We start from the raw sequence: 26,896 nt of genomic DNA, 5'->3' as shown, positions 1-26,896 counted from the left end.
GAGCTAAAACACACACACACACACAACATATTGAGGCATATAACTAGCTAATTAAGAATCTGTGTGCGTCAAATAAAAATTAAAATCAATTACGCTTAGGTCCGATGTAGTAGTATTATGAAGTAATTTCAAATACCTCTGAAATATCGTTTCAGTCAAAGGAACTAAACCTGAACTACAGGCCCGAATTCCACATTCCACAGTAGCACCTGGAAAATAATCTGGAAAGACAAGGACATAGCCCAGAACACTAAACTCAAACTGATGCGCTCATCGGCCTGGTCCACATTATTAGATGCGTGCCAATCGTCTACGCTAATTGCAGAACTAGGGAAGAAGAACCTGGCAATGGCATTGAGTGCTATAGAAGGATCTTTGGTATCGCCTACAAAGACCGCATCACAGCTGATGAGATCTGGAACAGGATCACAATGGATAAATTGGGCTCCACGATGACCTGCTGACCACTGTAAAAAAAAAACAACAACCCACAAACCTAGACATTATGGCCATATAAAAAGCTCATCAGGTACTGCAAAAACCTCCCTTCAGGGAACAGTACCAGGCCGAACAAGCAATGGGAAAACAACATCAAAGAGTGGACGGGCCTGAAAGGAATTCTACTCAAGGCAATAAAGTTACAGAGGACAGTCGACAGATCATGTGTGATGTCCCAATGGCTCAACGGACTATGGGATATGTCAAGCTGAAGGTGATACTGAGGTCAACAGTGAAGGAATGTGTTATGTAGTAAGTACAACAACTCACCACATTTGCTGTCTCGGATACTAGCTGCAGCATCTCAAAATTTATTTCCTATTACTTGAACACAATCGTTTGGGCAGCCACGCCTCTGACCACTGATCACGTAGACATCTCTTGAAGCCTCTATGCTTATTGCATTTTCATGGCACAAGCACACATACCCTCACGTGTACAAAAATAACCACAAACATGTATATCTATAGACAAGTAAGTGGGCATATATAAATAACAATACTATGGCTGCTGAGATAATAAAGTTTATTTCAAATATAGTTATCAGCATAACAAGTATTATAAAGAGTAAGCATCAATATGACGAACCAGTGACACTGACTGCCTGACTGTCATGGGGTTTTGGTAAGACACGTACGATGACATCACAGATGACGCAGAGGATGACTACAAGGGCGATGAAATAAAACAGAGATGATCTTGGCATCTACACATGACATCTACACATGACATCAAGTCTACAACAGCATCGTATATAGATAGAACAGTTTGTATGCATCCATTGAATACCGAGAACAGGCAACAGTTTCTTGCAATAGCTAATCATCTGAATCACATTTAAAAACTGATCCATCTGAACTTAATCATCAGTCTTTGCGGACACTTTATGTGAAGGGGATTGAATCGAATCAATATAGACAAGAAAATGCATAAATATTAATTAGATTATTTCCCCCCACGAATTGAGCTAGGGACTGTGGACACACGAAAGATAATTATTTTGCTTCTTTAAATAGGTTTCGTTCACTATTAGATCTCTATTTTGACTTTTTCGAAGGATTGCTGTAATTTTGATTCAATTTATGGCATTGTTTTGGCTATAATAATCATGAACTGGGTTTAAAATGACCTGGGTTTATATGTACATATATGTACACATCAGATTGACCCAAGTATTCAGCTTGATTTTAAAGGGAGGCTACAATAGGAATTTCTTTAAAGAGAAACAATAAAATACAAAGGAAATTACTAACATAATAAGTAACATAATATGGTCTTTTAAAGAGCACAGAATACAATTAGACTTAAACGAATTGAAAACATACTATACATACATGCTAGACTACTTACATGAGCTGATAATACAACTTCCAAGACTTCATTCATAGAATCTTCAGAAAAAAAAATTACAGTCTTTCCTTCTTGCGTAGTCACATATACGCCTACATGAACATACACACACATACATTGATATCTTGAGCCGAGTCTTTTTTCCCTTAGCTAACGAGACATCCCCATAGGATGACCTCTTCTAATTCGCAAATGTTAATTCTTTGAATGAAACTGAGTCTGTTTAGAAATAAGGGAAAAGGGGGGGGGGGTGGCTTGTATAGTCTCTGTTACTGTATGAAATTTAACTGTTAAGTATGCTTCATTTATATTCTACTCATCTGTATGCGGATTTTAAAGCCCATGAATAAATTAACGTCATGTAAACCCACCACAACAGCCTCGAATGTTTTAGTCTTAAAACCAGGACATAAGGAAAATATCTGGACTCGGGTGACCACTTGTCTATTAGGGACTGCTTCGCGAAACTGAAAGTCCAGGACCCTGGTGATCATTTATTTCATACACTGTGCTCAACATAAGGGAAGTATTTAGTCTGTGGTATTCATTCGTAGATATAGTCCTTCACAAAGACCAATGGGATATTGATCAATAAGACCTGCATTTACAATGATCTTATCCCAAAGGAATTCATATCGTAATTGATCTTTTTTTAATTATTTTTTTTACCAAAGACGTAACCAAACCATTAAAAAGAACAAACTGTATGTCCTACCCTTACGACTCTAAACTACTCATGTTTTACCAACATCACTATAGGGTATCTTGTACTTTCTGGAATGACGGCCACTAGGTTTTACTAATATACTATTTTTTTTTTTACCTTGGATGGTTCGATCCATTAGATCAGCCAGAGTGGTTTTTCCAACCTCTAATCTCAAGAGAGGGAGCGTCGGTTTTTAGCAGAGACAAAACTCAATGAGTTCAACGGAACCACTTAATGCATTTCCAAGTTGGTACCCCAATATCCGGGGGAGACTATAAAGCTATTCAAAAGATGACCTTCCATTAGCTGCTGGTAACTAAAGGAACTGTTTCTCTTACCACCCATTCCCCCCCCCCCCTTTTCCGCTTTTTTTTCAGCTCCTCCAAGTTTCGTACACGACACCGGTGGGGACGAGGGGTCGGAAATCTATGTGATTATTTTATCATCAATAATGTCTTTTTAAACATGTGTATAACATTGGTTTGCATAAAAAAAAACTGTACATTTTATAATCAACCTTTAATACAATGGTTGACTTTCTTGTTTATATATTGAGTATACTAATCAATTATCTTTCTAATCTGTAAAATTATTACAATAACCAAGAAACTTGTCTTCTAGTAATAGAAGCACATTAATTAGTCGAGGATATAGTTATTATCTTTAATCTTTAGTTTATTATGCTATGAAATCTCAATATTGCACATATATTTATTTGGTACATTTCCCAGAGACTTGTGACTTTAATTCCAACAAATACATTCATCTGCTGTTCTCTATTCACTCATCCAAACAAAGCAGACCGCGTTATGTACACATAGATATGTACACCATGAGGAATACACCATGCTATTTACATTTGTATAGAATCGTCTAAAGTCGTCTACCGAGGAACGGTAATAATAGAAAGACTAAGGTTGTATCAAGTGACATTTTGGTGTCAAAAGTAGAAATGAACTGAACGTTTGCGGTAGTCCTGGATATTAATTAACTTTATTTTAATTAACACAAACACGCATTGTTCACTATAGATAATGAAGTAAAGTATAAGAGTGAAAAGCCACATCTATAATATTTTCACATTTATGTTGTGCAGCGCCACATGTGGCATAAAGCCACATTTATGCCTGCTAGTTGCGGGTAAAGAATAAAGATCAATTTGAGGATTGGTAGCTACAGATCTGCATACTTTGAAAATGGTGCTAAAAATAATTGAAGTGATAAAACTATTTATTTAAAAAATCGGACTTTAGATTTGCAAAGTTCAAAGCTATTTCATTTCCAAATAAAATTGTTAAAATGCAAAGAGAACATCTTGTGACGGCTTGAAAGAAAGGATTCAAATAATCTCATTTCTAGCTTTTTAAATATGCAATATAATAGGAAAAAAAACAACTAATAACATCAAAAGATTTTTAAATAAGTTTCATAATTTATTCTATATATGAAGTCAAATAGTTTTAGTAGGATATACACTTTGTGTACAACACAATCTTAAACACTTCCATTCGTGCCCAATCAATACTTCAAGATAACTTCATATTTAAAAAAAAAATAGCAACTAAATATAAATTGGCATTTAAGCCAAATAGACAATTATACGTCACCATATAACTGTGATTCGGTCAATGATTCATATACAGATGAACATGGGAACATAACATTATGCATACATTAACAGAGACGTCATGGGTTATAGTGTTTGATACACTTAGTCATGGTTTTATTATTATATTTTAAGATATTATATCCGTCATATATTTATATACAATAAACATTTTTAAAAATAGATAATACACAACATACATTGCAGTGTTATGGAACAATAAGAAAAGAAAAGTAGTACAGTCAAGACTCACTTCAACAGCTTGTCCTCAGCACCAACAGTATAGATCTTTAGCCTTAAACTTAGCAATGTAGATCTTTAGCCGAAGATCTAATAATGTAGATCTTTATCCATTGACCTAATGATGTAAATCTTCAACTTTAGAGCCTTAGACTTAACAATGTAGATCTGTATCCTTAGACCTAAGAATGTAGATCTTAATCTTTGACCTATTGATGTAAATCTTTAGCCTTAGACCTAACGATTACACCCTACAATGTAGATATTTATCCTTTGAAATAATAATGTAAATCTTTAGCCTTAGACCTAAGAATGTAGATCTTAATCCTCTGACCTAATGATGTAAATCTTTAGCCTTAGACCTAAGAATGTAAATCTTAATCCTTAGACCTAACGATGTAGATCTTTATCCTTTATCGAATGTAGATCTTTATTCTTACACAATACAATGTAAATCTTTATCCTTACACCCTACAATGTAGATCTTTATCCTTACACCCTACAATGTAGATCTTTATCCTTGCATCCTACAATGCAGATCTTTATCCTTAGACCTACCAACGTATATTTTATTTGTAACATAACTAATACAAGACAGCTTTAAAGTGTGATAAGAGATGTAGATCTAGTCAAGACAGAGATGGCCAAGCGAGTTTTGACTGTACTTATTGTCTTTTCAGTGCTGATGGAATTTAAGGAATAATTTAGACCGTTTGGTTTATCAATAATACAATTATAGTGAATGCTGCTTAATAACGAGGCTGTTAATTAAGTCCTATCGAGGCTGCTAATTAAAAGTTCTCATATTGATTGGTCAAAGGGACTTAACCAGTTAGTGTCTGGGAAAGAATTGTAATCTTAAAGTCAGTTGAAGCAATGTCAAAGGACAAAGTGACTCCAGATAAACTGAATGCACTTCCCTGGCTTGCTACGTTTAGACAGAAGTCATACCAGATAATAGAAAGTGTGTGAGGGTCAAAGTTCGAATCTGTCCATTATACAATAACTAAACTGACGCCTGAGAGAATTTACCCAAATACCCAAAACAAAGAGATACTAGCGAAAAAATAATAATTTTTGTGGATAACTGAAAACAATCAAAGAACAGACTATTCACTAATGTAAATGTAAAAATAAATCTATTCAAATATCATGTAAAAATATTTAAAAAATCAAATTATAAATAGAAATTTTGTGAATGTAATGGTCCACAGACAATCTTGCTGTGACACAGATATTAAACACACAATCTTGGGGATCGTCTCCTTAGACAGCACCGTATCTTGCATATCTCCTAAGTAAATACAGCCAGGTGCATAGAGAAGTTGTATACAAATGGTTGGGAGGTTGTTATGTGTATTTCTGAAACAAGGCATTAAAGAAACAAAAAAGAAAAACTTAATATATTATATGGTGCAATTCAATGTCTTGTTTTATGCTCAGAATTCTTTATACATTAATAAGTCATGGATTAAATACAGGTGTTCACGCATAACCAAAGCTATATTTGTATATATGAGAAAGTACTGGAAAATGTTCTCCGAGTTGCATACTAGTCAGCAGTGTGGCCCTATAACTTGCAAGCCCGTTATAACTGCTGCCTGCTCCTCCTTATCGTTTGATCTACTCTTCATGTGGACTTTGGCACTGGCATGACCAACCGTAGCCTAGGATTTTGTAACTGTTAAATCAAGTGACGGGCTGAAACTGAATCATTGGATTGTTTGTTAAGCCATCTTCCAGAGTCACAAGAGGAAGTCGTCTGCCAACGATTCCTTCTTGCACGTTTCTATTAGCACACCTGGCAATGGTCAGTGCATATTAAATAAATGACACTAAAACGAGTTATGCTGGAAAAAGAGAAGGAACCGGAGATCCTGCTGCCACCTGCTGGAAAATGGGGAAGCTGAGGAGCTCATTCAAACGTTTTGCCTCGACTCCTTGTTGTCAGCATAGCTCCCATTGTCTGAGCACAATCTTTGTTAACAGTTACACCCAGCCAGAACACAATATTAAGTATACAATTCTTCTACACAACTACCACAATGAACATTTTAAAGATAAATATTCCATCCATATTCTCCCATGAACAAAAGCGTTCACCATTTTTATCACAGTTTTTTCTTGCATTTATGCATTGATTAGTATTATTTCGCAATGTGCTCCACTACCAAAACGAGTATTAGATTATCCAAGAGTACTTAATGCCCATAGAATAATTTCTTTTCCACCTGAATGCATTTACAATTAGCCATCCATGTATGTTGAACCAATGTTCTTTCGAGATGAAAGACAAGCTTATAGGTCAGGACCACAAGTTTTGAAACAGAAATATTATTTACCATTTGAAAGATGTTGGAAATGGCACATTGACATTATTGAAAAAACATATGACATAAAGTCCAAGGACTTGGAGTATTTAGCGATGATCTTATTTCTGAAAAGTGGCAAGTCGAACACACACACACTGTGCAAATAGCATGTTTACTGTTGCATTATAATGAACCAGTGCTGCAGTTTCCGTTTTTTTTTTAATCAAGGTCAAGGTTTCTTGCAGCTATCGTCTGGGTAAGTTTCGTAAAGATGGTAGTGGTGAATATTTCAAGCATTTGCGACAGTTACTTCAACATCTACGTAAGTAATTTACATAGATTTACCATGTGGATAAACTCTATCATGTAACAGATTTCACCACAAGCGAGTTAAGAACAAAAGAAATGAATCGAAGTTGCAACATGGAATCGATGTGTGAATACAGTCAGTTGTATTCTTAGCAGGTTTTCTTAATTTTCTTGACAGGTTTTCCTAGGTTCAAACCTGTTTCAAACTAGCTTCATCTACGCTACTGCCCTCTTTTTAAGCAGGGATTTGAGGTACAGAGTTGCTGCCATTTTAAATAAAAGATCAATGTATGTCCAAACACGAGCTATTCGTGTTAAGTCTACACACCGAATTTCATCTTGCACGCCTGTTTCTGAAGCTCTGTGCATTGCACGGTCTGGTCGTAGAAGTAAACGTTTGTCTTGGGGTCGCGGATTTTGAATTGGACGTGGAGATGGGACAGGCAGTTCCCCACGCAGCCACGCCCAATAGGCTCCATCCGGTTGTTGACACTTGTCAGGAAGTCGTGGCAGTAGACGCTGTCTTGTTCCATGAAGTCCTTCTCCTCGGGGATGTACGTGTTTGGGATCGTCTCCATCATGTTCACCTTGGTGGACTCCACCATGTTATCTTTAGGGCAGGTGGTGTTGCATAGCATCTCATCGCTAATGATCTTGGCACTCACGGACTTCTCGAAGGCGCAGATTGAGCATATGCGCATCTTATGCTTGACCATGTCGAAGTGGGAGGAGGACGACTGCAGGTCGGATTTGCTCACAAGGTGGTCAAGGCCCACATAGGTAACCTCCGGGTAGTTGGGGCAGTTGATGTGGATCGTGTCTTGAACGATGTTGTTGCGGTTGGGTCTGATGTCTACCGTGGTCTGGAACGAACTGATCGGAAGAGAGGAAGGGCAGAAAGCGTGGGCTTTCAGATCCACTGTGTCCGGAAGTCCAGGCTGAAAGCTGTCGGAGAGACGCCGATGGAAGCTTCGCAGGAGCCCGTTCTCATTTAACGAAGGCATGTTGTCCGCCGCTGATATGCCAGTGATTGCAACGCATGCGGTGTGAAGAGAATTCAAGATGGCACTACAGCTGTCGTAGACAATGTCAAGAAGCTGGTGCCGGCTTAGCTTCTTCCGGACCTTCTCAGCCATCTCGGAGCACAGACTGTGGTAGTCGTGATAGACCTGATCGTTGATCTTATTGCACAGCTCGGTAAAGAGCTGAGCGGAAGAGGCAATGTAAGCTTCCTTGATCATGGTGGCGTTGTCGTTGTCCACTTTTCCGGGAAGAGGGAGGTAATAGTTGGAGGCAGATATGTCCTGGTCATAGCAAGAGTCCGGCTCTTTGGGCCAAGGCAGCGCTGCCACGATGATCGGCTTGTCGATACCGGATATCTCCCCTTGGACGTACGCTCCATCGTAATTGTACTGGCCTCCGCATTTCGTGACCTTCAGCGGGAAACGCGTGAAACATTTTACGCTCCCGCGTCTGCTTCCGCTCATAGGATCCTTTCTCAGCTGGTGGGTGTCGGCAATGACCCTGGAGATTTGACGTAGAATGTAAGCGTTGGTGACTTCCACGATGGCAAGGTGAGAAATGGGCCCTTTCGTCTGCTCCGTAAACGGCTCGAAAACTTTGATCTCAATAAGCATGTCTGAGGTCAGCTCGTAATTCACAGTGACGCCGCTGGGAAGCACGACAGACGCCAGGTTCCTGAGCCCCAAGAACCTCACAGATTTAGTGGATCCGCCCACGTCGGTCATACCCAGGGAGTAGATTGACTTGACCGTACCGTCGCTCTTCTTCGGCCCAAAGACCTGAATTTGGGTGCCGTTGATTAGAGTGGCCGTAAAAAGCCTGGAGTCTCCCGGGTGCCAATAGGCGTCAAACTTCTGAATCTTGATATCAGAAAAGTCCGGTATGTTTGGCCGCGATGGTTGATAAGGCGAAGTAAATGTCCCTGGAATGTTATACGGAGGTTGCTGTGTCACCCCTTCCATATTGTCTAAGCGATTGTTGCTTTTGTTTTTATTGATTACATTGCTATCCATCACAGTGACAGGCTCCGCCTCCTTTTTGAGAACCGTGAAATAAATTGCTATGACCACGGCGCCGGCGATGACCAACAGCAATAGAAGAAGAAGGATGGCCACCCACCATATCTTCCGCCTCGGCCTGTACACGATGCCAGAGCCAGTTGGGCGGTTTCCTCTACGACCCAGGTTATCGTCCCTGACGGGGTAGGCCACGCTGTACTTGTCGTGGAAGGTCCCTTGCGGATACGCGAGTCCGTTACCGTTGATGTGGCGAGGGTTGTATATGCTGCTGTGGTCGTCGCTGCTGTAGGAGCTCTGCTGCTGCTGAAGCTGATGCTGATGGTGGAGGTAGGGGCTCTGGTGTAGATGGGCGTACGGTAGCTGATAGTGCGGCTCCTCTTCGCCATTCATGGGCAGATGGTGGTGGTGGTTGCTGTTGTAGTTGTTGTTGTACAGAAGACGCTCCTGGGCCGACATTTCTGCCTCGTCAGGGTCGTAGTGAACATCCAATGTCCTCATCTCAAGATGGGTCATAATCTATAAATAGACAACAACATTAAAATTAGTTACGCAAGATTAAGTAGACAATGGGATAAATGTCTGACCTATATATATGTGCGTGTCTGTGTTTTTTTATGGATTTTTTAATCAGTCAATCGAGCACCAATGCATTATTGAGTAATCGCATTGATTCGGTCCCGGGAAACAAAAAGAGCGGGGGTAAATGAATCGTTTGGCAGCTGTTCAAATCCACGTCGAGACCAAACTTTTAGATAGAAATTTCAAGAAACAACAGATTCTACTAGGTTTTAATGAATACCTGACCTATTTTAATAGAAAGTAAAAAAAAAAAAAAAAAAAGACCGTTGACAACATAAACACCCTCCACACATTCATAATACAATTCTTATTACAGTCATTCAAGTTCGGAAGCGATATTGTTATATGGGAATGTTACAATATGTAGACCAGAGGGCCTAGTACACCAGTGATGTTACATCATATAGGTCGTATGATATTAACATCACATAAGAAAGCATTTCACATAAGACAACACTTAGAGATAAGAGTAAAGACAATAAGTAAGAGTCTACTAAGAGTAACCTTTTTCTCTGACAAATTTCATTAAACTTATTTTCCCCTATCAATCTTGACACAGTGGAAAACACTTCATTTCATGTATGTCGAGTAAGCTTTGCTGTTGCTATTAAACAGTCCATGCTAATAAAAGGAATATCTACTATAATATAGTAGAGAGAACACTTTTGAGTTGGAAGTTATTTGTATTATGCAGCGCTATTAAAAAATAATTATGCAATTAAAAGTGGTGCAATTTACTGCATCTACTGCAATAGGTGATAAAAAATGTATTTAGATATATCGTTTCATCATTTGGACGTGACAGGGAAAAATATTTAAAAAAAAAAAAAAACTAGATCTACATAGTTTTGAAATTTACATAGTAAAATTTGAAAGCAGATGATTACAAAATATTAGACTAAAAATACAAAAACTAACAGATTATTTAAAAATTAATAAATCACATAGAAAAAGAGGCATAAAAATAATTATATATATAATATATATATATACATGAAACATTACCCTTTACAAGAACATTAGTCACTAGATATATTTCCTTGCTGAGGGTTTTCGAGTGCATCAATATGTAAAACGCAATCAAATTAAGTTTGAAATTTTCGGCAATATTTTTCTCTCATCTTAGAATTTTAAAAAGACTGGCAACATTAAATGGTTTACATCAGGCACATTTCAAGAATTCTAAAGATGCCAGTTTGTTGTGTACTCGACCGGAAGTATTCGCCTTAACAGACAAATAAACCTGGCTATAAAATTTCTCAGCAGACGACCAAAACTCACAAACCAAACTTCCTCAGTTCAAGACAGAAATAATGACTTCATTTTTTTTTAACTGCGAGGAAGAGTTTTAAAAAAAATACCCCCATCCTATTTTTTTAAAAGTTCTCTCCCTTGTTGTTTATGAAAATGACGTGCTGAAAAAGACCATGTTGCACGGTGCACGCAAAATTTAAACTCAAAACCGCTGGTCTCACTTGCTCATGGGATCAGCCTATTTGAAATCGTCAGGCGTGAGCAATTAAGAGCAGGGTGAACTTGGAGAGATGCATACTTGACGTATTCATTAACGAATGACACGTGGGGTATGGGGGGGGGGCCAGAATGAGGTACAGAAGTTAAGTTTTTTTTCTCTTGAAAACTATATTTCATCTTTTGATATGCTGAAGCAAGTGGAGAGATGCCTAGGCCCTTGTGTCATTAGAACAGGATTAGGAAAATGAAAAGGGAGGGGGCGGGGGGTGAAAACTAAAGTAGAAGCAGAAATTTGGGGAGGGGGATTTAATCCTGGGACTGCTTCACGTTAAACGCTTTTACTAATGGGGAAAAGAATATCTCACCGGAGAGATGCTAGCGATGCAGGTTTTCAAAGGTCACCTTAAACCTAATATTCGTGTTATTTTTTATGGTCCAATATTAAAAATAATCGTTTCATTTATTCAAGTATCAAGATAAACATTTTTCCCTTATTTAAACCCTGAGAAACTCACTGTAGACTAACGATGTTATCTTTACAATGCCACCCCCCCCTTTATTTTTTCTTCCTGTGTTTAAGTTATAAATCATAGACCCTTCACCCCCCCCCTTCCTATTATAATATTGCCTTCATCTTTGAAAATTTGTTTGGATTCTTGAAAAACTCTTTGATTCTAGTCCAATAGAAGAAAGAAACCATTAAAGTCACGCGATAGTGTATTTTTTCCCTTCTATTGGAGAACTGTTTCTGTTGCAAACGATTAACAATAATGTCCTAAAGCCCACACCACAGCTAGTGGCTTCGCACCCATCCACTCTCCAGCTATTCTTTTATATGGCACTGAGTCGATTCGGTGATGTCCAGTGTTCCCTCTGCTGGATATTTTCTACCAGATCTTGTTGTATACCCAATGCAAGAGTTTCCGTTGATCTGGGTTGAATATTACACGTTACATAAAAAATGTATATTAGAAAGTACTATTTCTTTGTTTACATGGGCATATATGTTTAATTAAGTTAAAGAGCAACAACGATGACAGGAAACATAAAAGGCATTATGGGAAATGATCGTCAAATCACTTGTGATACACCAAACAATGGGCCTCATTCACCAATCGTAAACAAACAACATTTAGCCACGTGATTCTCTATCTCTTCTATACAAATTACGATCTAATTTTTAATACACAATGGCTATCACGTGACAGTTTTTTTTTGTTGTTTTATCAATATTATCACGTGACTAAATGTTGTTTGTATACGATTGGTGAATGAGGTCCATTGCTGATATTGTTTCTTTTCTGTCTATTATTATTTTTATAAATCTCAATTAGTGCCTTGAGGCTAAGGCTTTAAAGATGGATGGGTGACAATTGACTTTGAACATTGAAACATCACAAGACACTAATACTGACAATGAAATTGTCTTTTGGGACGTTCAACATGTCTCTTGCCCATTCATGGGTGATAAGTAATTCCTCTTTGTCTTGTCTGGCCAAAACAAGGGACATAAAAACATTGCTTTTTTTTTTTTTTGTTGATGAGTTGTCTCCACTAGCCCTCTACAAATAAATGCCAAGTAACAGCTACTGTCAGCGTTGTGGTGTTAAGGCACGGGCTGGACGACATCTCTGCCTACGTTCCACGCACACACCAAGCCAGCAGTGAGTGCTAAGTTAATAAATAGCTGACATACCAACCAGCCGTGTTTGGTCACAGCCGAACCTTACGGTATATAGCCCACGGTCAAGCGTACACGTCCAGTCACACGTGACGGCTACTAGTCGAGACAAGGACTTAACACATCAACACGTTATGGTGGTGATGACCAGACAGACACAGGCTGACCATGCACCCCCCCCCAACTCCTCCCTAACGTGACAGATATGAATGTGTTCTAGCAGCGGTACGTTGTTTTCAGTACACACGCAGTTGACAAAATATACTTGTGTTTAGTTGCTGCGAATATACTGTTTAGACAGTGGGAGTTTGTTTTTTTTTGTTGGGGGGTGGGGGGTAGACTTGACATCCAAGTTTCCCGAGTTTTCTTCAGAAATGAAGATCATTGCATACTAGCCAGAAACTCCTGCAAGGTGGCTGAGGACAGCGGCGTGCTGGGTTCGAACCCAGTACAATCGTGACGAGAGCCCAGAACGCATACCACACAAACAGAGGCGTAGCTAGGTTGGGTGAGGGAGGAGGAAATTTAAAAATCCCCCGGGCCCCAACTTGAGAGGGGGTGCTGAATTAGTGTTTTCTTACATTAAATATTGAATATTACGCAAAATGCAGGGATGTCAGTTCCTCCCCCCCCCCCTAAATGAAGGAAAATTCTTAGCTACGCCTCTGTGGACACAAACAGGCTTTAAAAAAAAAACAACTAAATTAGCCGAAGTGTTAGTTAATATCATTAGCCACGACGATGCCTAAAAGGCTTGCATAGAACACATTTCTCTCCCCTTCTCAAACGTTCGTTAGAAAGTTTATGGTTTCGGTTGATCTAGTCTTCTCATTACAGAAAGCTAATGTTACCACAGCGGCAAATTTGATATTTAGTTCTACTATTTGGGAATTTCTTAGCCTCTGCCTATTTCTGACTCACATACCTATATATATATATATATATATATATATATATATATATATATATATATATATATATATATATATATATATATATATATATATATTATACCTAGACTGGAAAACGGAAACAAACTGTTATCCAATAATGATCAGATCACAGACCTATATCTAGAGTCTAGAGAGATTGCTATCATGCTATGTACGTAACTCTTTTTCAAGCTGTAAGGGAAGTCGCCCCGAATCTAAGAAAATCTATCTTTTCTGTCTCAGAAAATGATGATCTTTAGTTTTCAAAGTTAAGAAATAATGTAATATCATAGCCCATAGAATGGACTATTATTAATATTTATCATAGAACTATATATTTACGCAAATTTATCATATAAAGCCATTTCCTGTTAGTTTTCATTGGGATAATGTTTCGAAAATCCTAGACCGAAAACATTGAAGTCTGTTGATTTTAATTGTACAGATACCTAGTATCTAAAAATTACAAAATAATAATAAGACGAGAGTGCTCTTATTTTCGATGTTCAATTACATAGGTTAGGGATGAAAAAAATAACTTCTACTAACTAGTTTACAAAACAACGCCTTGCTTCAGTTTTGTTTGAAGTTTTTCACAACATTTGTGTGTAGTGTTAGAAATCTCCATGTCCAGTCTAAGTATAATATATATAGGTCTGTGTTCCGACTCTTTATAAATTTGATTTGGTTCGATATAAAAAACAACTATCAAACATCGAAGAATATTCAACATTAAATAAATATATCCTGAACAAAAAAATAATTTTGAAAGAAAATTAGTTTCATTTCACCAACACACCTTGGCTATTATACAGTTAGTAACGGCTTAAAACTGAGAACAAGGCGCCCTACTTTGAAGCGCCAATATAAACATTCCATAATATTCCTGCTAGACCTTAGCGCCCTTGATTGAAGTAGCCATAGCATTAAAAAAAAAAAAGTCTTCCCATTAAAACTTGGCGCCCTACTTTACAGCTCCTATTAAAAATAGAAAAACACAAAATACCTTTACAAAAACAGATAACTTATCAGTGAAAATATAACCGTAGCTCGTGATTCGTAAAACACAACTTCTGATAGCATACACACTTTGAAGTCAAGGGTAGGTAATCGTGATCACAGGTGTGCTCAACTTAATAGCCAAAGAGTTATCCTTTATTCTGGATACATCCAAGGAAATAAATCACCAAATCCAAGTTTTGTAATCCCAGGAATATTTTCACATCCATTGAGGAAATTTAACGAGTCTTCTTATGGCACTAAAACCGAACCGTTACAATGTCATTGTTGTATGTATGTTGTAATTGATAAGTATTTGGTAACTTTGTTGGTGCATATTTTCTTCGCCTAGTGTGTGACGTCAGATAGTGTGACACACACATACACGCGGGTTGCTTGGCGAGACACTGACACTTGAATAAGTCACACGTCAGTGACGAGTGGGAGACATGGCAGTGCGACAGTGTCATTCAAAAAAAAAAAAAAAAAAGACACACACATGAATCTGGCCTCATTGAGAAGAGCCACTCCTCCACCCCCCTTCCCTCAACCTTTTGGAAATAGGAAAGAGAGCGATGGGGGGCGGAGTGATACCTGTGGCTTAGCCTCCCACGCATATTTTTTTTTATGCGCGACTACCCCTGAGTGGGTAGTGAAGTGTCTGTATTTATATTTATATTTAGATTATATATAGGCCTGGACACGTATGATTCTACATTCTACACTGATACAAGCGGGCGGGTTTGTTAACAGAGATGGCGAGCCCCCAGGGCAGACTTGATTTAATGAAGTACTCAAATCTACTATTTTTATTTCTAACAACCGCCTCACCCCTTCGAAACAAAAAAAAAACGGCTCTAGGTAAAACATAACATTTTTTTTTTGTGGATTGTGAATGTGTAGAATCCCTAGCATGAAAATAAATATAAGCAGGCCACAGTGGGGAAACAGTTTTATAGTTTGACATGACAAGACAACAATAGATCATCCCAAAGTGGAGTCCTTCTCGCTGTGTGTGTGTGAGAGAGAGAGATGGTCAAGGAGATAGAGTGAAGGCCGTGAGAAGGGCTAGCGAGGGGCAGGGCGGTCTCTAGATGTGTAAAATGCTAACTTAATGGGCATCCTTCTTTATCAGTCGGTATGGTCTGACTTAAGATGTTGGCCTGTTACTTTTACTATAGTATTGTAAATACGGAAATAGAAATCAATAAATAAAATAAATTATTAAAGCTTTTGTAGTGGTGTGTGTGTGTATCGAGATATCTCACAGCATAAAAAGCGTATTTCTGTTCATGTAAATATTAAGTTTCATGCTGAAGCTTTACAATTAAATATTAATAATAATAGAAATATAAATAAAGATTATAATATTTACATAATAATAATAATAACTTAGAACATATTAAAGAGTACTAGCCAACCCGCGGCGTAGCGTACGTCACTATTTAGTGACGGGTGAACACTTCCCGAAAGACACAGTTGTCCAAATGGGGTGGGTTTGGGCAAACGACTGTGTTCGCATGCCTGGAAAACGACGAAGGAGCGGGTGCGGGCGGGAGGAGGGTTAAGAGATTCGCCGTGCGTGCGTGGTGTCCCGCATGGTTGAGCGAGGTAGAGAGTTATATATGCAAAAAAAGAGAAGAAGAAGTTTACTTGTTTCCCCCCCCCCCTCTTTTTTTTCTGAGCCGCGCTCTCTGTCGCCGCGAAAGTTGCATTGGGTAACTAGTCCGACTTGCAGAAATAAAAGAGTTGTCTTTCCATGACTTTTTCATCGAGGGTTAGAGAGTCGGCGTGCGTGCGTGGAGTCCCACATGGTTGGGCGACGTTGAGAATTATATTCACAGATTGTAATAGTGTCCTTACTTTTTATTACTGAAACATTCGTGAAATCTAGAGTATATTTTGTTCCGAATAACCTCCCCTTTTTTCTAAACAGTTTCATAACATCATAAAATGCTATTCTAGAATCCTGCTGAGAATGTTTAGAGAGAGGCAGGTGAGGATGACTTCCATGACCAGGTCACCCAAATACACACTTTTCTATATTAAAACATCCTATCCCGTCTGCTGTGGACGGTCGTTGATTTGTAGCACCAATCTGCTGGTAGACAACTAAACCGCCGTAGGCCGTAGGCGTAATATATCTTATGTCTTAGATTATAAAATTTGAAAAAAAACTTGAATACCTTTTTCATGAACAAAACTAAATAGAACTTTTATTAAACTTTTATTAAAATATAGACAAAATCAGACTTAAGGAATAATATAAATGGTATTTCCAACAAAATCTAACTCTCTACAATAACACTTCATTTCAGTCTCACGTTATGTAGTCGTCTGTCCTGACTAAGACCAATGACGACAAGGCCACCTATCTTGCATCATTCCCAACCAATCGCTCACCTCTTCCCACCGTCACTATAGTAATACATAAATACACTCCATAATACTATCCACCCCCCGGCAAAAAAAAAAAAATTCAAAAATAAAAAAAAAATGTCATTGTTATCATCTTTATCGCGTGACCATCAAGGCAGTTTCGTTTTGGTTTCCATTGACAAAAGAGTCAAATTATCAAAGTTCACCACTAACAGTAGGGGGAAAAATCCACTGCAAATCATTTCAACTTATATAACTTAGAATAAATCTATGAATAATTTAAAACTTTTTTTTTAATGATCTACAATAGGCTACTAGGCTTACTCGCTAGATTTCATAGTTTTAAATAATAAAAAAAACAAATAAAATCAGGTCAAGGGAGATAATGGTTTCATAAAAAAGGAAAACCGGTTCTGTCCCTTATTATTTGCTATTTCAATGGCCGTGCTAATTTCTAGTTATCAATATTCTGATCAAGTCACAGAAGACTGTTGTTAAATAATTTTTTTTTTTAAAACCATCTCTTAGGTGGGGAAGGTGGTATTATTACTCCGAGGAGGGGCGAAATAGGGCGCCGCCGTCTCGTCTGTCGCCCTGGATTCGTTTCATTCAGAAGCGCATTCAGAGATTTTTTTTTATCTCACTCTCGAGGGATCGGGTTCCTCGTGTGTTTGCAGGCGTAAAGAGTGTGTGTTTGTGTCCAAAGAGTGTGTGCTTGTGTTCAAAGTGTGTGTGTGTATGCTTTTTTATAGTGAGGAAATATTTGACAATGTGTATGTGTCAACGTCCCTCTCCCTCTCCCTTTACAGATAGCAGAGTTCGTGACCTATATTTTGTAATTTTACCTTACCGCCAGTAACGGTTGACTTCCCTCTGGTTCTACCTCACACCAACCCCACACCCCCATCTTTTTTTTTTATTTCTGCCGATTTGAGTCCTTGCAGCTTTGTCACTGGTCCCTTTATTTCCTCTTTAAAGTACTGACTGTTAGATCTAGATTTAGATCTATAGACTTAGTCTTAGGTTGAGCCTAGTCTGACTATGATTGAATCAGTCCCTCTGGTGTGTAAGCCGGCCGGATTTATCCGGTAATATATACTCTTAAATTTGTGACACATAAACTTTAGTTGTTTGATAAACTTTGACATTTTGCCGGAGTGAGTGTGTGTTTGAAATATTATATTTGTCATTATGTTTTAGAACTTCCTACTGGTCACAATATTGTTGTCACGTTTTAACTGATTGAAATTTTCTTTTTTTTTTTGTTTGTTTGTTTCAATTAATAAAAAAAAAACAACAGGAAAATGAAAAAAACAAACTACAACAACTAGTAGAAAAGGGAAAGGAGAGAAATAGAGAAATAGAGAATGAGAAGAGACTGAAGAGAGAAAAGAGACGAAAAGGGAATTAGCTATAAAGAAAAAAGCGATTCAAGGATTCAAAAATAAAGAGTGTGAAAGAAAAAACAACGAAAGAGGGAGAGAGAGAAAGAGAGAGAGAGAGCAACAGAGACAAAGACAGAGAAGGAAGAGAGAGAGAGAGAACAAAAGAGTTTGAGAGCAAAACGGAAGAGAGACAGATAAAAAAAAAGTAAAATAAAGCCAAAAGAAGCAAATAAAAAAATAATTACCACTCCTTAATAAATTATTTTTTGTATAATATTGATTCATGTTTTGTAAGGGACAATGTATAATTGTGTAACGTGTCATCTGCATCTGAGAACGGGAAGTGGGCGAAATAACGTGTACACAATTTGTACCAGACAGACAGACAGGCGGAGTGACTTGACAGAAGCTTTGTACTAACATCACATGAATATACTTCATACCCCTGAATCTCCGAACTTTTTTTTTTCAAGATCTTTTTGTTCAGATATTCTTATTATTTTCTTATTTAAACAAAACATATTTTCAAACCAAAAAACAATTTACTAATAAAAGAACACCAGAATTATGAAAAAAAAAAAATATAAAAAAGGTCCGCAGGATAGAGAAAACAAAGAACTTTTTAAAAAGTTTCCTAAAAACAAAGATAAGAAAGAAACAAAGACGCCAAGGGGTCGCAAACAAAGGCTCACTTCTACAAGTGTGTCCCTCAAAAATCTTGTCCAAATCGACGCAAATCTCTTGAAATGAATATATAGCAAACCGAATTGACAAATTCTGGAAGAATGACATGTGGTGAACAAACTTTGATCAATTCGATCGTCTGCTCAAACAAAGTTTACATTCATTGAATGAGCTGTTTTGGGTCTGTTTTTGGCAGCCCTGAATCACTTTGTTCCCAGACTGGCTTAAAACAAAAAATAACAGCCAAAGAAAAAAAACCCTATTTTGAAAGCAGCAAGATTATTGTAACGTTCGGACTAATCCCGCGATATTTTACAAGATTATCTGATAACTTTGTGCCGAGATCCGAGATGGTTGTTTCAATTTTGACCAGTAATGAATATCGTCCAATAATTCAATAACTGTGCTAATACCAGAAAACATGACGTAGCGTCTGGGTTTAAACTTCTGCTTCCTGGCGCGACCCCTAGCGGGAGATTGGTGTCACACTTGACGATAAAAGGTCGTTGTGCATGTAATATTAGCGTCAGGTTTAAAGGCTCAACTGTTTCGCATAGAAATTGTACGGTACGTCACGTGACTAGATTATAGAGAGGGGTTCAATTCCAATTGCTCGCGAATCAAAGTAGCAACCGTTTGACAAAATAAAAGCGCGCGAAAATGTGTAAAGGAAAGTAAAGTTCCCCCTTTAATACCTTACGATCTATCGGGCAGATGTCGTTAAGGTCATTTGTTTCTTTGCTCAACGGTTAACGAGCAGGGTGTCATGTGGCCAGCACAACAACCAACTACCTTTACCTTCCACAACTAATGGCAGGTACCCATTAGAGTTGAGTGAACTCAGGGGCGCCCTAAGAATCCCGAAATTCAAAACCCCACTCTTCACCGAGATTCGAACCCAGGACTCCAGGTTCGGAAGTCAAACGCCTAACCACTGAGCCACCGCGCCCCCCTGCGATAACGTGTAAGTCTTCAGAATGGTAAACTGACATTCGGTAAACTGTAGTGAGGAAAGGGGAGGAATTTGATTCCTAAGATAATACAAAGTATCAGCCTCTGTGTACTTCAAGTAGGTCTCAAACCCACCAAGTAGGTCTCAAACCCACATCTTTAAACTCGGTTTGGGTTTTGTAGCCTTTAGTCATAACATTTCAGTCATTACAACTTGCTACTGTATTTCTTTAGTGAAAACTATGAGGAGGAAAGGACGATTGACTGCAGGTGGATAAAGTCTTGACCCATAATGTTCATGGTGTGACTCAAACCCAGAAAAATCTGAACCATAGCTGAACTTTTCAGACAAACTGAGGAGGGGGAGGGGTTGGATTCATATCTTTAGGGCGCCTCTGAGTCCACCCAGCTCTAACGGATCCCTGACATTAATTGGGAAAAAAAGTAAAGGCGGTTAGTCGTTGTGCTGGCCACAGGACATCCTCGCTAAGCCGTGGGCCATAGAAACAAATTACTTTTACATCCTCTGACCTATCGCATGGTCTAATAGGAGACGTTTGTAAAAGAGCAAGAGTTTCTCAATATACAGTGATTCAATGTATTATGTATACTGTCTACGGTACTAACTTAATCAGACGTACGACGTACCAGCAGAAGAGCTATCTAGTATCATCTAGTATCATCTAGTATCATCTAGTATCGTCTAGTCTACATTAAACCTGACACATGAACGCAAAAACCTTACCAGATCAATATCTAATTGGACACGGATCACATAATTGCTGGTCCGCGGGATAAAACTTAAGTGGAAAAAAACAACAACATCATCGATAAAGAATTTTCAATGTGACATCCGGACATGCTTGACTCTACCAGACATCACAATTCTCATACAGTCATAACTATTCATCTGTTTTTGTTATTAAATCAAGTATATCTGTTTATTTAGACTTTGATTTTTTTTTCTATCATTTCTCTAACAATTCTATCGTCTGCTAAAACCTTTCTGTATCGAAACTTACGAGACTTGTAAGAAAAGAAACAGCGAGTGAATAGCCAAGGAAATGAATGACCGGGAGAAAAACGCATTAAGGGTACTTAACCGATGTCTCATTCTCTACCGGAAGTGACCATTCCCATCTATCTCACCCACAATTCAGTTCAACTCATCCTGAACTTAGAGATGGTACTCCTTTTTGGAGTGTTGTTTTTTTCCCTCTAGATTTAGGTTAGAACGATTGAGAGGACAAAAAAAAAACAGGGGGGGGGGGTATGATGGCAAGAACGTAAAACTCTGGAATGACGAAGTCATGAATCTCTGAGAGTTGTTCTTCCCTGGCTCTCACGTCATTTGGTATTGAACCACGGCCTTGTGCTGCACGGGCATTGTCTCGCAGATTGAGGAACCAAATGGAACACGGAAAGAAGTTGTGATCCTCTCGTCTGAATTACACCATAAGTACCTCCCCCCCTCCACACACACACAGCCCCACGATGATCATTGACGCCCCTACTTCCTCCTGTTGCCCAACCAGACTCTACTCTTTAGAACCTACCCCGCTTCTTCCTCTTCATCATCCTTTTTTTTTTGGGGGGGGGGGGGTTGGAGGAGTGAGAGGGGGGGGGGGGCGACGGTAGGGAGAGGGGTGGCTGGAACATGGGCGTTAGATACCAATGGCATCTATCGTTTATATGTGATTTATCCCAAGGATTCGAGTGAGTTAAGATCTTTGAGCTGGGGCTTTTGTGACCGTGTTTTTGTGCACGAGTGTGTGTGTGTGTGTGTGTGAAATAGTATTGATCGTGGAATGATGGCGTAAGAGAATGAGGACTAGGAGGAGAGGGAGTTAGCTAGTGCTATGACGAGATACAGCCAGCCAGCCATACGTTGAGGATATGTGGGTAAGTTTGTGTGGTGAGCTTACAAGCCGGATCAAGATGTTTTCATTGTTACAACCAAGGAACTCTACACTGTTGTTTGCTGGTCATAGCTGCGGGATTCGCAGGAGAAATAAAAACATCCAAGGCATTAGACATACACACAATACTCACAGACTATAAACATAGCGGTTACATACATCATACACAAAAAAAAAATACCTCGACCTACAACAGACATACGCAGGTCATACACACATACAAACAGATCTTCTCTCCAACTATGTTTGTGAATTGGATAAACCATCACCACCAACAAACAAACAAAAATAATGTCAACATATTCCATTTAACTAACTCTATATACAACTATATTAATAGGCCATCTACGCACACGCACACACATACTCACTATATAAACCCACACACATTCAAAATTCATTAATGTAAGCTCAGACAAATATCGTTTTAAATCTTGAACAATTTGCCATTTGCCACATTTACATAAACACTTACTTCGAACAAAACAATTCACGTGAATAAAAATAAATAAATAAATAAAAAATAATGACTATTTCATGTCTTAATGTCTAAGAAATAAAAACGTCTCTGTCTAGACACTGGTCTAAATGTCAGATAATAACTTGTACGCTTAGATATTGTTATAGGCCATATATTTAGATTTCTTGATACAATTACCAGTACACAAGTATTAACAACAGGAATACACTGCCCTATTTTAAGTTAATTCGAACAATTGGAAATAAACAAGTTAAATCAAGCCTATTTGTCAACTAACGAATATTGCCTTACAAAAAAAAAAAAATCAATCTCGCCTCTCTCTGTTGCTACTACAATCTGTTGTATTTCTAGACATCCAAGCTTTTAATTGCAAAGTTTCATTCCTTATTTATTAGATTTCGCACTAGCTTGTAGGCCTAGTTCAACCTTTGAACTTTATCAATGGAAGTTAGAAGCAGGATATCAATGTCTTATCAAGTTCTAAGGATAAATGACTGATTTGATGCAAGCTTCAGTCGAGTCTCCAAAGCTTTTCAATCTCGATGATAAATTTGTTTTTAAATATCTGTGCAACTTCAGCAAGAAAACTCATGCAAAAACACATTAACTGTGAACATTTTATGACTCAATTATCATCCGGTTAGTTCATGAATGGGGAATTATATTCCCGTTTGTCATCACACAATCAATAGACATTAAAAATGTTGAATAATTGTATTAAAACATAGGAACCATCATCTAGAAAAAAATGTTTTGGTAAGCAGAAAGAAAAATTGTAATATATTTTAATTGATTCAAAAGTCTGCACATTAAGGAAACTAGTTGGTGTCTCTGAAATAAATATAAAAAAAGACCCAAAACCACGGCGTAATTTTATGTTTTGTTTCATAAAGGCAAAATAACGACAAAACAAAACAACAAACTATGAACTAGAAAGCTAAAATATTTCCAAATATCCAAACCTGTAAAAAGATTACCGGGTACATACATAATTTGTAAGCCTATACCACTTGTTATCCACACCAAATATACGAAATTTGTAATCCTGCATAAGAAAAATCCTAAAAAAATGTAATTTCTGACGTATTTATATAGATAGATATTCCCACATACTTTCGTACTGCTCATTTCTTTATCAGACATCTCAAGGCGAGAACGTCAGCTTCAGAATGTCTTTGACGCATTAAGTTTTGAAGTCTGGAAATCTCAGATGTATGCTCACGTTGTACTCACATCTAGCGATTACATTTGACTTGTTAATCCTGTAAGCGAACTTGTTAATTCCTGAGAGACATCTTGCTAGGTTGTTTTTTCTTTCTTTACTCGACATGCTGGAATAGGATGCTGGCATGAGGGCGATTCCAGGGCTAACTCATCTGTCTGTACGTTTCTCTGAGACTTAAGTCTTGAAATGTGTTTGCCAAATGAGGTTTTTCCTGGAGTTGATAGGATTTCAGGCTAGCAATTACAGGGAGCTTAAAAGTTTGAATCTAAAGTTTTGGTGAAGACTTGACAATGCCACGGTATTCAATCTACACACCGACTAGGTCTTCGAAACTACAAACATTTATCTTTTTTATTTGACCCTTGGCTCTCGACCTGAGAATGTAGCGACAGCGCGAGATACTCAAGTTGTTTCTCTCGGTCAGAAGCTGTCCGCACTCATTTATCAAGAGACAGGTCGGTCCAATCAGCTTTTCTTCTGGCGACCTTTTCAGCGTTCTGTCTCAACGGTTCCCTGAAGGCGCGTAAATCAAGTCTGGCTGTATGTGCCGACCATTTCAACTTTTATCATTTCTCAGTATCAAACGAGCTCCCCTTTTTTTTTTTGTCTGCCGTATTATGAACAAGTGTTACAAATATGTGAAATATGTTCGTAACTTCAATTTGAACATTTTCGATATCTAATTGACGCTTGTAAAATAAAAAGGAGGGGGGGTTAGAGTGGAATAATGTGGTGAAGCTGTACATCTGAGCAAAGCGCTTTGTTAATAGTTTTATGCTGCATTGAAGTATCAGAGAGTTTTTAAGTTGAATTTTTATTCTTATACAGACACTCAGATCGCACTGTTTAACAGACACTCCTATGTATGCTATATAAGCTTACTGACTCAGTCACAATCGCATATATATATTATAAGTGTTATCAAAGCTTGTTGATAGAATTATAACGCTAGTAATTAAACATTGCTCAAGTCGCATAGCACCAACCGCCCTTTGCATTGATATGAATTCCAGAGAATAAAAGAAGAAAAAGATTTTTATAGATCAACACTATGCATGGATTCTAGTGGAGATTTTTAAGCTAAACTAAACTAGAGATTATAAACTAAATTATGTCAAAGACGTTTAACCAAACCTTCACGTTGTCAACTAAAAATAATTTAAAAAAATTGAGCTAAAACTGTAAGTGTATTTTGTTTATTAAATAAAGCACTTGCCGATAATTTTAAAATGTACATTTATATACGGGTGTGGCCCCCTTTTTAAAAGAGTTTCAACGACTGTGCCACTGCCATAGAGTGAGAGTCTAGTGCTTCCTTCATGTTCAAACTATACTGTGCCACAAACGGAAGAGCGTAGAACATTTGATTCTGTAGCGCTAACTACTGCACAAAAATTATCATAACCTTTAACAATAACAAAACTTATCAACAGGAACTTTTTTTTTGCCCACCGTATACACCAAAAAGGTAGCTATTTATATATTTTTGTTTCGCCTTGTATGCACATCTCCACTATTATTTCAACAGCCGATTGCACACTGTTCAATGTTCTGAAAGACTTGCACCGGATACACCGAAAAAAAAAGATGGCTATTATGGCTATTTGCAATTTTTCCGTCATGTAATGAAAATCCCCCCTATTTTGTAAACAACTGTACACTGCTTTCTTGTTCAATGTTCTGAAGACTTGAAAAGTGGAACTTTTATAAATACAACTTTCTAAGTGCCACATTGATCTATCTCTGGTTATCTTTATTCCACGTCTACCCCACTATGCTAGCTGATTATGCAGCAAAAGATGGAAGCTTTTTTGTTCCGTTTCCTCCCCTCTCTTCTAGTGATTCTTTTTTTTTTTATTGCCCACTAATGCCCTCATAGCTAACATAGTTAAGGAAAAATGGAGGGCAGTGGTGGTTGAAGCGGGGGGGGGGGGGAGACAATGAAGACATGAACAACGACTTCTTGGACTGTCTCCTTTCACATTGGAGAACACAGAGAGATCAATGGTCTTACTAAGCACCAGTGCTGTCAATGTAACCCTTTTATATATATATATATTCTCTTTTCTTGCCTGTATTTTCTGACTATATATATATTCTCTTTTCTTGCCTGTATTTTCTGACTATATATATATTCTCTTTTCTTGCCTGTATTTTCTGACTATATATATATTCTCTTTTCTTGCCTGTATTTTCTGACTAGACAGAGAGACTCCTCCAGATCGCAACTAAACGTGTTTTTTTCCTACCAACTTTTATTAAGTTTGACATAAGTCAAGTCAGACTTTCTAAAAATAGATTTTTAGATTAAAGATTTCATAAATTAGAAATATGAGCACCTGTATAACATGTTGATCCTTTCAGTTCTTTCTAGAACAACAAAAAAATACATAATTGACATCTCACAGTTAGCATTCCAAATATGAGAGGTGATAAATTACATTTAATTGTTTTACTTATTTGGCTTGCTTTGTGAGTGTTGAATATGTCAGCAGATCTTTATGTCTAGCCACTACCTTTTGATAGAGAAAGAAATGGTCATAGTGTAATGGAGTTTGTGCGTGTGTGTGTGTGTAAGCGTGTTTCTATTGGCTGAATAGATTCTGATGTAACCACACATAAATCCATCGTCATTGAAGTCATAAATGGGGAGGTGAAAGTGGAAGTCAGAGAGACAAGTGACAGAAAGACGTGTTGGTTTTTAAAGTGAGGGGGTTTACATTGTTATGACACATTTTGGTTCTACGTAAATCCACGTTAAAGTTGAAAGCTGTGTCTGTGTGTGTGTAAACTGTTAATAAAAATTCATTTTAGCTTTATAAAAAAAGTCTAATTAAGATTCCGTATTAAGAATATAAAACAGCTATAACAGCTTACTTGGACTAGCTGTTGCAATGTAACGATAACGTATCAATCAGAACTTATCACAGAATTGACCACGAAGTCGTATAGAGAAGCTGGACATTGTAAGGCCCAGACATAATGTACTAAATTCCTTAAGACTGGCTTCCAGTGAGAAAAGAAGTCCTTCCGTGCTTATTACTCTCCATGTCGCTAATCGAATAAAACATCCAATGATCCAACCCACCAAATTAAATGTCAGAAAACTTTTTAACTTGTTCTTTTTATAGCAATTCTTCTCACC

The 26,896-nt window shown here is 37.8% G+C and overlaps 1 protein-coding gene across 8 annotated transcripts in view; it reads right to left on the bottom strand.

Annotated features, from left to right (window-relative positions):
• Positions 1-1,006: 1,006 nt before the first annotated feature.
• The window catches only part of LOC106068856 (uncharacterized), a 108,353-nt gene continuing 82,463 nt past the window's right edge, over positions 1,007-26,896 (bottom strand). For 5 of the 8 annotated variants that reach the window (XM_056035252.1, XM_056035253.1, XM_056035254.1 and 2 more), the window contains one exon: positions 1,007-9,579. In XM_056035252.1, coding sequence (XP_055891227.1) covers positions 7,342-9,579 — 2,238 coding nt within the window. In that variant the 3' untranslated portion in view covers positions 1,007-7,341. Of the gene's footprint in view, positions 9,580-14,527; positions 14,664-14,734; positions 15,182-26,896 lie in introns of those variants that run through there. The other 3 variants (XR_008778872.1, XM_056035257.1, XM_056035258.1) reach the window with 3 other exon arrangements.

Source organism: Biomphalaria glabrata, chromosome 7 (assembly GCF_947242115.1).
Source record: "Biomphalaria glabrata chromosome 7, xgBioGlab47.1, whole genome shotgun sequence".
In the NCBI taxonomy this organism is placed as follows: Eukaryota; Metazoa; Mollusca; class Gastropoda; family Planorbidae; genus Biomphalaria; species Biomphalaria glabrata.
Note: the sequence above shows the minus strand (reverse complement) of the source record. Positions and strands in the feature narration are given on the sequence as shown.